The sequence below is a fragment of the Macrobrachium nipponense genome, chromosome 25 (genome assembly GCF_015104395.2).
Source record: "Macrobrachium nipponense isolate FS-2020 chromosome 25, ASM1510439v2, whole genome shotgun sequence".
Taxonomy (NCBI): Eukaryota; Metazoa; Arthropoda; class Malacostraca; order Decapoda; family Palaemonidae; genus Macrobrachium; species Macrobrachium nipponense.
The window spans coordinates 77,822,579-77,841,236 of NC_087214.1; the positions used below are offsets into that span (position 1 = coordinate 77,822,579).

At 35.4% G+C, this 18,658-nt stretch overlaps 3 protein-coding genes across 6 annotated transcripts in view; 1 reads left to right on the top strand and 2 right to left on the bottom strand.

The window, feature by feature from the left end:
- The window catches only part of LOC135199563 (uncharacterized), a 118,454-nt gene extending 111,529 nt beyond the window's left edge, over window positions 1–6,925 (bottom strand). For 3 of the 4 annotated variants that reach the window (XR_010311096.1, XM_064227728.1, XM_064227727.1), the window contains exons 1-3: window positions 6,672–6,925; window positions 748–922; window positions 98–210 (exon numbers count right to left, since the gene is read on the bottom strand). Coding sequence is in view for 3 of the 4 variants with exons in the window: in XM_064227728.1 (XP_064083798.1) it covers window positions 98–210; window positions 748–922; window positions 6,672–6,698 (315 nt within the window). In the remaining variant the exon portion in view is untranslated. The remainder of the gene's footprint in view (window positions 1–97; window positions 211–747; window positions 923–6,671) is intronic. The other variant, XM_064227726.1, reaches the window with a different exon arrangement.
- Window positions 1–18,658, top strand: part of LOC135199117 (uncharacterized) — a gene marked incomplete at its 5' end in the record, with an annotated part of 413,213 nt that overhangs the window by 335,950 nt on the left and 58,605 nt on the right. The gene's annotated exons all lie outside the window — the stretch shown is intronic.
- Window positions 1–18,658, bottom strand: part of LOC135199560 (uncharacterized) — a 371,126-nt gene that overhangs the window by 281,878 nt on the left and 70,590 nt on the right. The gene's annotated exons all lie outside the window — the stretch shown is intronic.

Sequence of the window (18,658 nt, forward strand, 5' to 3'; positions counted from 1 at the left end):
TGAGAGGAAGTGGAGATTTGTGAAAGACAAAGCACACGAGATGGTGCGTCAGGCGGTGTTGGGGCCGACGAAGACGATCAATGCATTTACTATTTACCTTCAATGCCTTCAGAGGTTCTTCGTCAGCCATGGGCAAGTGTGTAGCTCTTGGGTGGACGAGCGAAGGAGACTTCGCAGAATGTACGGTATAGTTGTCAGCAGATCGTCGCTCTGTGAAGAAGATTTTAACAGATAGGTTATGGCTACAGGAGGTCAGTCTTGGCTCAGTACCAGGAGAGAGTTGATAACATAAGTACCAAGAAGGAATAGCGCCAACGGGATAGTAGTATGTAGATACAGAGAGAGAGAGAGAGAGAGAGAGAGAGAGAAAGAGAGAGAGAGAGAGAGAGAGAGAGAGAGAGAGAGAGAGAGAGTGAGGATTGCAATGCATTGTCTTTTTTCGTGCAATGATTTGTGGTCAACAAAAAATATACGAAAACAGGAAAAAAACGTTAAAATTCCGAATAAGCTTAACATTGCAATTATTATTATTATTATTATTATTATTATTATTATTATTATTATTATTATTATTATTATTATGTGTTCACAGGGTGCCTTCAAGTAGGTAACTGCAAAGCGGCTATATTTATCATTTTATCTAGTTTTAAGAAAAAGCGCAAACGAAAAAAAAAAAAAGTTTCCATCTGACACACATCCTGAAGGAGAGAACGACGACCGGATGTAGGACTCCGTCTCTGTACAAACCTCTGTAAACGTGGGAGAGTCCTGGGTCGATGTAGTTGTTGTGTCTTAGGCAGACACGGCCTAAGGTGTAAGTAATGTTGCTACAGTCAAATTCAACGGAGAGACATTCGATCTCGTAGCTCGAGGAAGGTTGGGGGAGAGGCAGCAGCGCTACGAGGGAGCACAAGAACAGACTCTGAAATTAAGGGAATATATATTTTTTTTCATAATAATTTGCCCCATTGGGGTTTAAAAATGAATGTCATATACAGATGCGTATATATAAATAGATATATATATATATTATATTATATAGTTATATATATATATATTAAATATATATGTATACATAAATTATATATATATATAATATATATATATATATATATATATATATATATATGTATACATATAGTATTATCTACTATATATATAATTATATATATATGATATATATATTTTATGTAGTTATATATAATATATAATACATTATATACAATAATTATATATATATAGATATAATATATATATATAGAGATTTATATATATATACATATATATATATATATATAATGTTATATATTATATATAACTAATCTATTATATTATATATATTTATAAATATATATATTATGTTATACATATATATATAGATATAATAATATATATATATATATATATATCTATATTATATATATGGTATATATTATATATAATATATATACATATATTTATACAATATCTATATTATATATATATATATATAATATATGTATATAATCTATCATATATATATCATTGTAAACATATATATAGTCTTACTCTATATATATCTATATATATCTATAATACATTATACCATATTCTATCTAGATATATATATATATATATATAGATATATAATCTATATCTATAGTCGATATCTTATGTATAGTCTCTATAATCATTAAATCTATATATATATTATAGATATATATATATATATATATATTATCATACAATTACAAAAGGATTATTATACATTCCATTCCTCCTTTAAATGGCAAACGATAAATATCGGAGCCAACGAATATACGCAGGTCACGCATTGCAACTCGTCTCTCGTATGTCTTTATTCATTAAATTTTATTTTCTTTTCTTCTCAGTTCTTATTCAGGGTCGCGGTTTTCAATGATCCTCCTCCATCTATTTCTATCATAAGCGAGTCTTTTCATAATTGCACTCGACAGATACATTACGGACGGATGCCCTCTTTTTGGCTCCAACCCTCCCTATTTATCCGGGCTCGGGACCGGCACTGAGTTGGACTGGATTGCCACCTTCGCCCCATAGTGGCTATAGGTCGTGCTCTAGACTTGTACTTCTCATTTAAAAACCTCCGTCCTCTTAATGAACCTAATCTGGTCGAAACGTTGTGAACCAACATGTCTTTGATGATAGCAATCTTATCTGGTAGTCTCATCTCCACATTTCTCACGCTTTCACTCCCTTTTAATTCAGCCTCACTGCGCCAGAACTCATTTCAAAAACCTCGAATTTTGACGCCATCGGTTTGACTTGTGGTCCCAAACGTTTCATGCAATCACTGTTCCCACTTCTCTGCCTTGCGGTCATTGATCGAGCTGACAAGTTCCCATTTCCCTAATAACCTTCCTATTCTACTGCAGATGCTTTTGACTGCCTGAGCTACACCAAAGGATTCCCTTCAGCATCACCATCTAACATAGAATCATCGGTATATGTCAGCAATTCCACAAAATTTTTAAATAAACTGCCCATTTCCTGTGTTAAATCTGCTAAAAATTTGTACCCATAGAATCTGGTACTGTTTCCTTTAGATTAGCAGTAAATGTTGGCGGCTGACGTGGCCCATTTCCTCATCAAAGAAACTTAGTCTCATGTTGTCTTGTCTTTGCTGACTTTTTTGGTCAAGCCATCCATAAATATAACTTACACATCCACTGGGAAATAAGTCACCCTTGTTTAAGACACTTTTAATTCCAGCCACCCTTTTTTGTCTATATAGAAAAATACAAACTTCGCTTGTAGTATAGAAAATTCTAATCGCTACAGCAACTTACTATTCATGTACATCATGTACAGAAAACCTTTATTCGCGAACGCTTCTCTGTAGCTCCTTGAAACATTCAGTTTCTTCAACTATCAAGAAAGTCACAATTTTGATTATTGTTAACAGCGATATCTACGTAATCTAAAGGGACATTCGTTTCTTCATTCATCACAGGTATATTCAAGCAAAATCACAAAATGTGAACTCAGCCCCCCCCCCCCCAACCCCCCCGCCACTTATGGGGCTTAATGCCGTAGCTGCAACCCCTTTCATTCATTTGACAGCACCTCCATTCATACAGACCCACCTACTCGCATTTTCCTTTCCAGCGCTGAATGACCTCATTGCTCCCAATGCATGGCCTTTGGCCTAAACTCTATATCAATCAATCAATAAATAAAAAAAACTGTGAACCCAAAGCAGTATGCTCTTAATATAAGAAGAAAACTGGTTATGAAAACTTCGAGAGCTTACATTAAGGCTAGGTCCACACAGGGCGTTTTTAACAGAGGCGGCCATTGCTCGTTTAACGCTGTTATCGTTCACACGAAACGTTTTTGACCGCGGCGGCCAACGCGCGGTAATGCCTTTTATATATATATATATATATATATATATATATCTATATATATATATACATATATATATATGATATATATATAATATATATATATATATATATATATATGTATATATATATATATATATATATATATATATATATGTATATAATATATATATATATATATATATAATATATATATATAGATATATAGTATATGTTATATATATATATCATATATATATCTATATATATATATATATATATACATATATATATATATATATATATATATATATATATATATAGTATGTATGTAATGTATATATATATTATTTTCTTTATTTGTGACATCCAGTGTCGGAATGGACGTGTAAGAAATATCTTGCTTTTGGCTGTTGAATCACAGAATGAATCGGCGCAAACAGCGCCAAAGACGGAAGTGGGTACACCCAGTTTTGCATGATAGACATATCTTTCATTTATTTGTAACATTGTACCCATCTTTAAGAGGTCAAGAAGAAACCTTTCTAGATTAGTTTAGAATGTCTAAGAAATCTTTCGATGATCTCTTAGACCTAATCAAGATAGATCTATCGAAGATCGACACCTCAATGAGGGCTTCATCTGCCCAGAACAAAAACTTGTCATAACATTCAGGTGAGTCCTTTATTATAACCAGTTTTATTGAAGGAAATGTGTCCTATATATATAAATCAAAATGAGCTCTCTCCAGATTTAACACTAGTGGTGAGCGTAATCGATTATTAGTAATCGATATGTTCCTCGTTGGACGGGTGGATTTCGCGCTCGGATAACAATCCGGTGGTCCGAATTTCGATTCTCCGCTCGGCCAACACGGAACCAGAGGAATTTATTTCTGGTGATAGAAATTCATTTCTCGATATAATGTGGTTCGGATCCCACAATAAGATGTAGGTCCCTTTGCTAGGTAACCAATTAGTTCCTAGCCACGTAAAAATATCTAATCCTTCGGGCCAGCTCTCGGAGAGCTGTTAATCAGCTCAGTGGACTGGTATAACTAAGATATATTTAACTTGATTAGTAATCGATTACATCGATGACTTTTAAAAATCTCAGTAGTCGATTATATTTCCAAGCAGTCGATTACCGTCTTTTTTTTATTTTTTTTTATTTTTATTTTACGAGACAAATTTCTTTCTTTGTTAATATCCGTTAGAGGAGCCTTACCTTGCGTGGCAGCGGGTTTGGAGTTTGAGAAAGGAGGTTGGATACCACATTGGAACTGAAGCAGTACACAGCTGAAAGAAGGAGAGCAAGAACCGAGGATCCACTGGAATTCTGGAAACGGCACAGTGAACAATATCCCCGCCTGAGTATTTTAGCAAAGAAGTATTTATGTGCCCCAGGAAAATTAGTGCCATCTGAAAGACTCCATTCAAAGACTGGAGAACTAATTTCAGTGAAAAGAAATAGAATAAAACCAAAACACGTAAATATGTTCCTATTCATGAACAATAATGAATAGAATAGATCAACGGATGTTGATTGGCACATAAATTTGATTTCTGTAAGACATTTATATTTCTTTTAAAAGGATTTTCAAAATTTATTTTGCTTTCTTATAGAAAATAATAAATATGTTCTTATTCAAAAACAAAAATTTATAAACTAAATAGAAGTATCAAGCTTATTTTTTATTTCTTTAAGAGTAAAGGCGTTTATTTTTCATTCAAAGAGAAGTGTTTTTCATTTTCTTATCAGCTACCTCTTCATATCTTCATTAAAAACAAAGAATAAGAATAATAATCTGTTCTATTTTAGGATAAAGACTCGGGGAATTTTTTTTCTTAATTCATTATTCATATAAATGGATTATCGATATTTACTTGTGTGCATAATGGAATAAGAAACACAATACATATAGGTTTAAACTTGAACTTATTGCCAATACCAGTCCTCATTTGTTATAATTTTCAAGGATTTTAGGCTTAGAGAGAGAGAAACATACCATAATTGTATAAATTAATACCAAGGACCATTGTACTTGATTATACTGTAGTAGTACGTGTAATGTACCAGATTCCTGTGAAAGTAATCGTTAAGTAATCGATTACTAATCGATTACTGATCACCAAAGTAATCGAAGTAATCGACGACCAAAAAAGATGAGTTTTGCCCATCACTAGTTAACATTTGACATTGACAGCGATGCAATAGTGTGTGAAGTGACTGAGAGTCACGCGGTGGACCAGGTCAGGTGGCCAGGGTTGCTATGGTAACGCACAATCTCTTTTCTCATTGGCTGACACACAGCCAATGATGGCGCCTGCTGTCCTCAAAACGGGCGGTTCATCGCAGTGTGTGAACGATGCCATTCACGTGTATGTATCTCGACACGCCTGGCAACGCCGCGTTGCAGAAGGGAAGCTAGCTACCGCGGCGTATTGGAAACCGCCGCAATACGCCGCGGTTACGTGTGAACGATTCCATAAGCTAACATTGAACAATCCACCGTGCCGTTAAAAACGCCCTGTGTGAACGTAGCCTTAAGGCTACGTTCACACAGGGCGTTTTATCATACCGATTTATTCATAAGTGAAACTGAAAAGTGCCCAGCAATATACTGTATGTAACTGGGAAAGAAAATTCATAAATGCATGGCTGTTTTTCCCAGGGAAATAGTTGTTTGATTTATATCTAGAACACATTTCCTTCAATAAAACTGATTATAGTAAAGGCCTCACATTAATGTTATGATAAGTTTTTTGCTCTGGGCAGATGGAATCCCTCATCGAGGTGTTGATCGTCGATATGTCTACCTTGATTAGGTCTAGCAGATCATCGAAAGATTTCTTAGACACTCTAAAATAATTAAACAAATATCTTCGTGCTCTCTTGAAGATGGGTGCAATGTTACAAATAAACCAAAGATATGTCTATCATGTAAAACTGGGTGTACCCACTGCCGTCTTTGGCGCCTTTTGCGCCGATTGTGTCTGCGATTCAACAGCCAAAAGCAAGATATTTCTTCCACGTCCATTCTGACACTGGACGTCAGCAAAATAGTGTATATATATATAATATATATATATATAATATATATATATATATATACATATGTATATATATATATATAATAGATAATAATATAGTATTAATGTATACTATATACATATATAACGTATAAGGCATTACCGCGCATTTGCCGCCGCGGACATAAACGTTTCGTGTGAACGATTAATTAAAGCGTTAAACGAGCGGTGGCCGCTGCTGTGAAAAACCTTATACACTGAAAACCCAAAAATGATGGAGACTCTCAGTACTCACCTTGATCTCGGTATTCCAGTATCCCATTTTGTAGTTTATTTGTTTCACTTCGATTTAAAAAATCTGCAGAGAAGAATTCGATGTCCGGAAATACAAGGAAGAGGGAATTGAAAGGATGAGTGGAAGGTTGGCCAGAAAGCAGGAGAGCGAATTTGGAGGTGTAGAGGTGTAGAGAGCGTAGCCAGGAAACACCGGTTCAACGGACGAGGGGGCGGAAGGGACACAGCCGTTCAGGGTATGTTCCCCGAGTCTTGGCCCCTACGAAGTTTTCCTCTCATTACACCTTTCAAATCTCTCTACTGTCATCTTCCGTTGCAGCGCTGAATGGCCTCATAGGTTCCAGCGCTTGGCCTTGGGCCTAAATTATGCATTCTATTCTATTAAATGATATTTGAAGGAAATTCCGACTTTTGTAGTCAGTTCTTGTGAGAAGACTTGAAGAACGCTTCTCCTCTGTTTGAACATGAATCAGATGTAGCAGAGCCCATAAAATGTCCTTAGTTAATAATATCATAAAACTTAAAACCTAAATACTGCGACAGGTTTCATGTTTACACAAGTACTACTCGACCGTTATTTCGCGTAACCTTCATCATAATCTTTTTCATGGAATTCTGATAAATATTCTACCATTGCATCATGGTCTAAGACTAAGAGGTTCTCCGCAAAACTTTGCAAATAATTATTTATACCTTTTGGATCGTTATGAAGTGTAGTTCTTTTTGGTGAAATAAAACTTTCAATCAGTCATACATAGAAGCCCGTTTCTTCTTATTAATTATTAATTAATATATCCTACACTATAGATTAAAACAATACTGCCCAGCGACTGATATGCTGGGAAGTCCATAAAGAGAGAGAGAGAGAGAGAGAGAGAGTCAATGTCAAAATTCTTTATTTCATTAAAAGCTGGTATTGCATATATTTCTTTATCTAATTCTTGGGTAAAAACCAAAGAAAGAAATAAAAAGAGAGAGAGGAGAGAGAGATGAGATGCAGAGACACTGAGACGAGAGGGAGAAGGACATGAGATGAGAGAGAGAGAGTCAATGTCAAAATTCTTTATTCCATTAAAAACGGGTATTATATATTTTTCTTTACTCATTCTTGGGAAACATAAGATAAATAGAGAGAGAGAGAGAGTGCCCGAAGGAACGATAAGCTTTTTTCTCTCTGCGATCTGTTAATGAAAAAAAATGTCAATGATTTTAGGGCAATCTTTTGTATGAAATTGTTCTGTTACTCTCTTCTCTCTCTCTCTCTCTCTCTCTCTCTCTCTCTCTCTCTCTCTCACGTTTCCCAAGAACGAGTAAAGATATATATGTAATACCCGTTTTTAATGGAATTAAGAATTTTGACATTGACTCTCTGTCTGTCTGTCTGTCTGTCTGTCTCTCTCTCTCTCTCTTAGTGGACTTCCCAGCATATGAGTCGCTGGGCAGTATTCTCTAAATCTGTAGTGTAGGATATATTAATTTAATTAATTAATAAGAAGAAACGGGCTTCTATGTATGACCAATTGAAATTTTTATTTCACCAAAAACAGCTACACTTGATAACGATCCAAAAGGTACTAATAACTATTATGCAAAGATTTGCAGAGAACCTCTTAGACTTAGACCATGGAGCAATGATAGAACATTTACCAGACGAATTCCATGGAAAAGATTATGACAGATGTTACGCAAAATAACGGTCGCTTACTTATAGAAACATTACCCCGTCACAATATTTAAATTTCAAGTTTAAGATATTGTTTGGAGATAAGAAAACATCATTTATTATGACTGAAGAAGAAGAAGAAGAAGAGAGAGAGAGAGAGAGAGAGAGGGATGACAAAAGCCATTGTGATGTTTAAAATGACATCACAATCGAAGCTATGGACTGAGGCTGCTGAACATTATTGTATTCGTCATATTTCCTGATATGTATTCGTCATATTTCCTGATATAGAAAACAAAAGAAAGTGCAGCGATAACACTTAGCACTGACTGGCGACTTCGGGATGGTAACAGCAGCAATTCGAGGCTGGTGGAACTTTTGGCTTTTGTTGAAGGGGCCGACTTGGGTCTTGGTCTGGTCGTTTCGTCCTTTTTATTGCTCTTTGTCGTTATTCTTATTTAGTTTGGTCTTTATTTTTCCTAATTTCTTTTACAGCACAGAGCTGCTTTCACAACTCACTTCGCCCCCGTATGGGGCTAGTGTCGTCAGTGCACCTTACGGATTGCACTGTAAGCATTGCTAAAGGTTCTTAGCAGTGTCACTTCGTCCACTAGCTGCAACCCCTTTCATTCCTTTTACTGTACCTTTCTTCTTTTTCTCTTTCTTTCATCTTTCTTTCCACCATCTTCAGGCATTGTTTCATCGTGCAACTGCGAGGCCTCCCGACTGTTAACTCTTTAAAGCCTTCTTACTGGCCACTTCCCTTTCAGCTTTGAATGACCTCGTGTGACTTAGCGCTTGGCCTTCGGCCTAAATTCCATATTCCAGTTCCAGGTCCAAAAGTAAGTGAAATGACCGAAAGGCGAAGAGCTCTTTGTGGTTAGAAATATACTGAGTTGAAGCTGTTGGCGACATTATGGGTCATTTACGGTAAAAGAAAAAAAATTACTTATTTTGATGATTTCGTATTTAACAACCATACTTGACGAGCTTTTATTTTATTTATTTATTTATTTATTTATTTTTTTTTTTTTAGGATTTCCGTCAGCTGTAGGTCACTGTTGTTATAATACTGGAGAAGATGATAAACTGCAAAGGAAAGTTCTCAATATTTATATGTAAAACGTTCTGTCTCTCTCTCTCTCTCTCTCTCTCTCTCTCTCTCTCTCTCTCTCTCTCTCTCTCAAAACAAGTTGCTTCTTATCAGTGGGGCAAAGTCAGTCGTCTGATTCCTCGGGGTCACGAAAGTGACCATCTGCGCTTTTTTTTTTTTTTTTTTTTTTTGAGGAGACTGACATAAGTATTGCCTCAAGGTTTCTTTGTCATTGGTGTTACTCTCTCTATCTCTCTCTCTCTCTCTCTCTCTCTCTCAATTTCACTTTCTTGCCGAGGAAAAGCATATCTTCCAAAAGTAATTTTAGATTATAATGTATTTATCCTTCAGCAGGAGGTTGTTGATTCCCTTTGGGTGTTTGTCTCTTCTTGTTGAAATCCTACGAGAAATCCTTTGGTCGAGTGAAAATGATCCAAAGACTTTGAGAAGAATCCTCGGTATCTGATAAAAAATAGACTCAAGATGAAATATATAAAGTAATTACTAACAATTTCTTGTCAAATTAGAAATTGTTAAGTGTCATAGAAGTGAGAAATAAAAAAAAAAAAAAGCCATAACATTACCCATCAACGTCATCATTCAAAATTAAATTACTTGACTCTGTATCAATATTTACCGCCGAATTAACAGCTGTAGTCTTTGCCCTAGATTTAGTTCTTCGAAGTTTTGACACTGATTTTTTCATATACTCAGATTCTAAAAGCACTTTAGAAGCTATTGAAAAATTTAAGTTTTCATCCACTTATTCAAAGAGTTCAGAAGTTGCTTTTTCGTATTTATTGTCTGTGTAATTTAGTCTCTCTCTGTTGGGTGCCCTCTCACGTTGGGATTCACGGAAACGAAACTTCAGACAGGGAAGCAAAAGCTGCGAGTGTTTTACCAGAAACAACTTCAGAAAAGTCCCTCATACTGACCTAAAAGGTCCTATTAGGTCTTATGTATTAAGTCAATGGCAAGAAAGGTGGACTACTCCTCTTATTGCCAATAATAATAAGTATAGAAGTATTAGGAAAAATATACTGCCGTGGCCTTCGTCATTCCAGCTTGACAGACGAACAGAGGTTATTTTAACGAGGTTAAGGATTGGGCACACTTATTTAACCCATCAGTTTATTTTAGAAGAAAGCATTCCACCCCAATGTGTGCTTACTATGACGAGATACTAACAGTGGAGCGTATTTTGATGGTTTGCCCCAGATATTTTAACCAAGGGGAAAGATATTTCCCTCTCGAATATCTTAGGACATGAGACAGATATTTCTGCTCTAATCTCCTTTTTAAGATGTATACAAATTTTTGATGAGATTTAGTTTTTTCTTTATGTATATCATACAGATTTTTAAAGACATTAAACGACGTTCATATATTATGCCATTCATTAAACTTTATATTTTTATTTTATTTATTAGTTGCGCCTAATTTTATTAATCGTTTCTTTCACTAAGTCATTCATTCCTTTACTAAGATACAATTTATATAACCTTTATTACGGCGCTGATTAGCCTTCTTGGCCCCAGCGCCTGGGCTTTAGACCTAAATATCATCCATCCATCTAAAGTTTTTTCACAGTCTTTCATTTTCAAGTCACTTTATCTGATGGACCTCCTTAGGCCCCTTCCTTGGTTTTCCAAAGTCTCTGGCGACATCCACTAACTACCACCGTGGGGATTATGTTGACATTCATGGACGCACTAACGTAGCACGCTATTCTATTCTGATGTGCGTACATTCTCATGTCTCTTGTACACACAATATTTGGCGCACAAACTGATGTACGCATACAAATGCATTTTTCTGACGTCACGATCATACGACTTCCCACTGACTGTTTAGTTCCGACGTCGTGAGGAACTCGATGTTTACGAACTTTCCAACACCTTCGAGGCTGTACTGTCATGCATTCCAGACTGCATTACTGTCTTTCATATATATATATATATATATATATATATATATTATATATATATATATATATATATATATATATATTATATATATATATCTGTGTGTCTGTGTGTTTGTGTCTATATTGTCTTCTTGTATTATGAATTTAGCAGACCACAGAAATAGCACTACATAAGAAAAAGAAAGTTTATTTTATCTATTTTCTTTTCTACAGGATTCCAGACTGGTGAATAACAAGAAGTTATGTAAATAAACCATTTTAGCACATTCAGATGGGAAATGATCTGCACTATGTTTCCTCCATTTCTCACTCAGTTTATTTATTTATTTATTTTTTTTAACTAAAGGTACTGAGCTCCGGAATCTTTCTCCTGTGCAGACACTCAGTGGTTCATTCATGTTACAGCAATTAAAGAATGAAATTTGCTGAGGTCATTCATTCTTTTTTTTTTCCTGGAGTCATTCCAGAAGGGAGCTGGCTTTAGTGGTTCCAGCTTCTTTTATGACGCCCTGGACTGTCACTGGAAAGACCGTGTTTAGGTTCCATTGGAAGTCAGAAGTTATTTTTCCAGTGAAACATCTGTTAATTTCAATCATGGCTCACAATGAAAAGGATAAATCAAATGAAATACCACTGGTTCACTCGCTGCTGGGTCGGGAAATTGAGTACGATTTGTTGGTATGTTGGGCACAAGACTAATGCCCGGGAAAACCTCAGGAACAGAGAAATTATGTACTATATACATATTACATTATATATGTATGTATGTATAAATATATATATATATATATATATATATATATATATATATATATATATATATATATATATATATATAATATATATATATATATATATGTGTGTGTGTGTGTGTTTGCGTGTATGCGCTCGCGTGTGTGTGTGTGTGTGTGTGTATCTATATATATCCATTTTACAGTTAATGGCATTATTTGCTGAGACTTTAAATCTGTATATAAATGGATAGTGCATGTTAATACCATTAATACCATTAACGTTAATAGTAATTGCATAGAGAGAAAATATGCCCAAATAGCATACATACACACACACACACACACACACACGCACATATATATATATAATATATATATATATATGTGTGTGTGTGTGTGTGTGTGTGTGTGTGTGTTTATGTGTGTAACATGTGAATAGATTTATATATATATTATATATATATATATATATATATATATATATATATATATATATATATACATACATACATGCTGTAATGGTCCTGGAACTCCTGCTCCACTCCACTCGAGATTCAGCCATCATATAATCACCACAATGCACAGTGGACCAGAGCAGTAATTTTATGGACAAAATTATTTTTTGCTTTCACATACAAGTATTATTTATCATTTTCTTTTATAAACGTTTAGAGTATTGTATTTACAAGCATATTTGATAATATGAGTGATATGTTCACCCATTTTGTGTATATTAGGTAAAATACTTAGGTAGAACTATATAACCTTTACATATAATACCTTTATTCGATGCAGAAAAGATAAGAATAAGCTATATGTAGGCAACATTCCATGCACCTAATCCATGCGTGAAGAGTAGATAAACCTTGTTTCAATGCTTCTTGACTTAAAGGACGGGTTTTCAGTTTTTCGATGTTATTTAGGATTTTAGGAGAGGCTTCACATACAGAACAACACTACATCGAATTTGTAACTGTTGTTGTCACTTTTCTATCAATCATAGTTAAACTTATGTTGTGGTGCACTAATAAATCATCGGATATATCAGTAGGTCGTAAACTTGAAATACAGTTCTGTATAAACTGTTCTTCATCAACTAAGACTTGTCTAGTTTCTTTCGAAAACTATAATCTAATTGGTCGACAGAAGAGTGGTGGTGATGGTTATGTGTTATTCCAGATGAAATCCTTGTTTTCAGGATTCAGTAAAGTTACATTTATAGACTATTTTTTGACGCAAGATTTCTTTCAACATTAGCCAAGAGGCTTTGCTTGTAAATTCTTTGTCCAGATGTTCCATCAAAACCAACTTTACAGTCCAGGTATAACATATCTACTGCTAAGTTTCCAAGCTTCTCAAAATCGGCGATTTTCATAATTCTTTTAACTGTGTGATCAATCAAAGCTTGGAAATCTATTTCTGCATTATAATCTGAAATTCTCCATTCAGAAGCAGGTATTGGCAAGCACACTTCTTTCGCTTCCCGGATTAAATTATAGGCTGGATAAAGTTTGCTATTGCTTTCAGTAGCTCCAGACCTTAGGAGTTGATAACATCTTACTTAGTGAACAATCAAATATTACCTGAGCCAATGCTTCTTCGGGAGAGTATTCATTTTTGTTACAAAAAGTTGTTTTCAATTATATATTTAAAGCTTTTCAGCTAAATTTTTGCATTATTGTTTTTTAATTCTTAGATGGAGCATAAAACATTCTTCCCAGCGAAGTAAGAAGTAGCTGTTCTGATTTACGCTTTTATGCTTTTTTTTTTTTTTTTCACTGGAAAATGTCTTTTTCGGATGAGCGGGGCCTGCATGAGCACTTTCTTTCCGCTCATATGCGATTTTATTCAACCAATCAGCATATTTCTTTGTAAATTTAATCTTGCTCCGTTATACAGTTACCCATTTAGGTTTAAAGTATTTGAGAAAATGAACAGATATTGACTCCGAAATTTCAGTCATTTGTTACACTGAAAACAAAGTCAATAGTATTTTGGCATCTTGGTCATTAAAATTTTTTTATCGTTTTACTTTTGATACCCTTATGAAGTTCTTCAAAAAGACAAAGTAAGTAATGATCACTGCTGAACCAATTTTGGGATATCTCAAATTATTAATCTGAAAAAAAAGATATTTAACAAGATTAGCCTACAATGTAATAGAAAATAAAACATTCTTATAGCAGACTCGTACGACTAACTGAAATAGACAGAAGTTCTTCATCCCCTCTTATATAAATACTGCTCTAAAATCACCTTCAAACATAAAGGCCTGAGCATTCTTATAGGCTCATTTTTAGTTTCATTTGAGAATTTCATTTATGGATGAGTAACGAGAAGTGAATTTCCAGCACAAGAAAACACTTCTCAACCTCTTCAACGGAACCAGCTGGGATCGATCTCAGAACAACAAGGTTGGCTTGTAAGTGCTTTGCCTTGACCGTCTTATGATCTCTATTGCAAATTAGTAATTGTAGTATAAGCAGTAAAGATTTCCTTATGCACGACTCCATGTCTTTCCTAATTTAGAGTTCTAGATATTTTCCTGCCCAAAACCAAGGAAATCCTTTGAACAGCCTTAAAATCCAAAACTTATAGCACCTAAATCCCCTACAACTTTTTAGCCTGGGATTTGCCACAAACTTTTTGAAAACACCATGTAGTATTAAGATGAAGGTAACTCTAGTCACCGTATGCCATTTGGTTACTCAGACTCGCTGGTTGAATGGCGCCATGATAGGGGAGGTAGCTCTTTGGTTATTATTGCCCACAAAAGCTCGAAGTGCGTATTGGTGCAAAGAAAACAAATATTTTCACTTTCTACACAAGTTCTAGTATAATAAAATCCATAAGAGATACAAAGCAAATGCAAGCGGAAAAATTGCAGCATACTTTTTTTTGTTAAATAAAAAATATTTGAAGAACTTTTGTATATATCAATATAACATGGATTAATTGCATGTTATACACAATATTTGAAATGTTTAGTCACAGAAATAACACGCAGTAAACATGTTGAAACTCTTATAAACTAATGAAATACAGGACTAATATCACAGATGCTACATGCACACAATTCTGATGTAGACTAATCACTAGCATACTGGGAGAAAATGTACTTAGCCGATTGCGTCTAAAAACAATAGCGCCAGTGTAACCCATACTCCTTAAATAATTATATAATATGCGGTTCCCTTACTAAAAATTATTCTAATTTACGTTTTTGATATAATTTTGATAAAACTAAACAATAATTTTTTTGGCTTTTGTCCACCTCCTGGCCCACTGTGCAATGGGATCATGCAAAATGTAGGAAATTTATTTAAAAAAAATAATGGCTCCTTTTACTCTCATCATCAGTAACACGAGGATACAGAGTAAGCAATTCTCCTTCACTCTTCCTATCTAACAACATGGGATGAACCCACAATCTCCTTCTTTTTCGACTTTGCTTTCTTTCTCCGTCATCATCATCAAGTGCAGTGGCGATTATTACCAAAGCAATCGGCTTGAGAAAAGTCACACAACTTTCGTATCCGGTGGTGAGACTTGCAGCTGTCAATTTCCGTTCAAGTGCTGATTGACCTCATAGGTCCCAGCGCTTGGCCTTTAGCCTGAGTCCTATATTCGATTCTACATGAAATCTGTTTTTTTTTTTCAGTGGATAATTTTTTTCCAAATTGATGAGCATCAGAAGGATTTGTATCCCTCTCTCGTCCACGAGAAGCCTTAAAATGACTCGGAATATCAGGAGTGACCGACGACCTGGTAAATGTCTGATTGTTTAAAAGTCTTCCTGTTATATATACCTCATTTTTATTTTCTTTTGTTTGTTTGACTTTAGTTAGGAATACATTCTAATGATCCCTGAAGATCTGATATGATTCGTCTCCACATTCCCTCAGTCTCGTCTTTGCAGCAAACACAATGTAGTTCCGTTCCTCTCTTCTCTTCGTCCTTCGTCTAAATCTGACTCAGAAAGCCTTTCTTCTCTCATCATTGCCTCCTTCCCGGGCTCTTTCTTTTCCACCGTCTTGGTGTCTCTTAGTTGAGCTCGTTCTGCCTGCGTTCAATATCATCTTTTCACAGACTGTTCCTTTAATGCAAGAGCTTTCATTTATGCTGCACCTTCCCATCACTCTCATTTTCATCAGGTGCTCTTTGTACCTACCTCTCCTTCTCATTGTCATACTTTCTACCATTCCTTCACTATTTTTGCTAGCGTCCTGTCTAACCCATGAAGGCGAAATTCATCACAAACTTCGCTCAAATGGCTTCTCCTTCTTTAACCTGGCTGGATTTATTGCTTTCGAAGATGTCTTAATCCCTCGATTACAAATTCATCTGGGATTAGTCGTCTGTGATCGATCAAGTTTTCACTACAGTATAGGTTCTGGTTTTGTGTTCATCTTTAATCATTGAAATTTCACTACAGATCACAAGGTTCCTAGACGTAGTACATACGTGTTATTTTAGAGCAAATACACTGCCACCCTAATTGGTGAACGGTAAAGTCACAAGCACCGCTGTGCTTGTGCTGTTATACCATGATATAATAACATTTAACTCAACTTCGTGACTCCACTAATTACATGAATTATTACGTATCGCACAAGTTACTTCTTAATGGACCAGCTGATTATGATTAAACAAATATGTTTACATTTGACAGTGATAGAAAAAGTAGACGCCCATTTAAACAGTTAACGAGAAATCGGCGATATATTTGCACATTTTCAGTTAGTCGTAATGACCCAATTTCGAAGAACCCTAGAGTAACAATGACCTTGTTTGTGGTTGAATGTAAGAGCTAGTGACTGGCGTTTAGATTCACTTCTTTCCTTTTTCATTTTATCGTACTCCAGTGGTTAAAATTAGGCTAAATACAGACTGCAGTATTTAATACTGGCTTAAACATTTATCGGTGATCTACTGATTGCAATATTTCACGGTCATTGCTCCATTTGTCAATTCCTTTCATACTGGAGTTTTAGATCGTCTCTAGTTTTGATTGCATTTACGCATTCTTTGAGATATGACTGCGAAACCTGCTTCGATCATAAGCATGTATATTACCCCAGTTGCTTCTTTTATGTTGGATTACAAATTCACGCAACTTACTTGGAAGTTTGTTGTGCTTTGATGAAAGTAATTTTGACAGAATAATGGAAAGTATTTCTCTTTAAAAAAAAAATCTGTCATTGAGAAACCTAAAGATTTACGAGGTATGTATGACTCTGATGAAATTACAGCCAAGAATTAAAGTTGGATCTCAATGTGCTAATTACAACTTCGCTTCTCTTTGTTGGCAAAATGCTCCCTTAACATAATTACGAATATCCCTATTTCCTGGGATGCAGAAGAACAGATTACAAGGGGAAAAATATTCACTAAAAATAGAGGCTGACAATAACCATGGAGATTTAAACATCTGACTGAGATAGCGAGGCAGTCTCCTTTCCTCGTAGCATTTGAATGAGTGGATAAAACCTTGAGGTAGAGTGTAAAGGACCACCAGTTCAAAGTAACCAAGGAGAATATTATTGTTTGCAGAGGGATTTTGTTTGAGGCTGTGATTCCGAGTTTCACTAGGAATTGGCAATTGGAGATAGGTTAACTAACCAGGTACCTCTGAACTTTCTAGATTGTTCACTTGACTCTTCCTCCTCAGAATTCAAGTCAGGATATTCGTCTTGAAAGGGAAATAAAAATCTCCAGACTAACATCTTAATGATTTACTGCTCATACCATTAAAGCAACAGCCAGTGCCATCTGAGTCACACAAAATGTATACTACTGCTTAACATATTACCATGGGAAAGGTTAAAACTTTGAGTTACAACATCGTCCATTCTTATACTGAACATCAGAAAAATTCAATTTAAAATCTCTTTGTAGACAATCAAAGAAGAGAAATGGCATCATCGAACGATGAAAACAGGGGCATCTTTCTTTTCTCCCCCCTGATGATGTTCCAGTACGACCACTGCTACAGATCTCTCCAATGATGTTCCAGTACGACCACTACTACAGATGTGCCCCCTCTGGTGATGTTCCAGTACGTCCACTGCTACAGATGTCTAACATTCGGTTGTAATTAAGGCTTCTTCAGTGCGTACACCTCCACCTCTAGGATCCATATAAGGATATCGCCAGGTGGAACCTTTTGGATACTGAGATACCTCCCAGGGACACCTGGTGTGTAGATGGATAGGTATTGCTGAGCCGACAGGTAAGGCCCAGCGTATCTGGCTAGCAAGGTGTAGGACGAGAAGTCCCCCGTTGTCAGAAGGTCCATTCCAAGACGGATCTGAAACAAGCATTTATTTGGTTCAGTCTTTAGGCTGTGTTGACACCAAGCGAATCGAATCGAAGAATTAACATGATTCATGATTCATCTTCATTCGCCACACTAACTTCAATGTAACCGTTTACATCAAGCGAAATGGCAGGATTTGAATTGACTCGATTCGCTTGGTGTAAACTCGTTACATGAAATTGGTGTGGCTAGTTGCTAAAGATTTTTTTTCCCGAATTATCATTTCCCTTTCATTTTTCTTCTTCTTAAAAA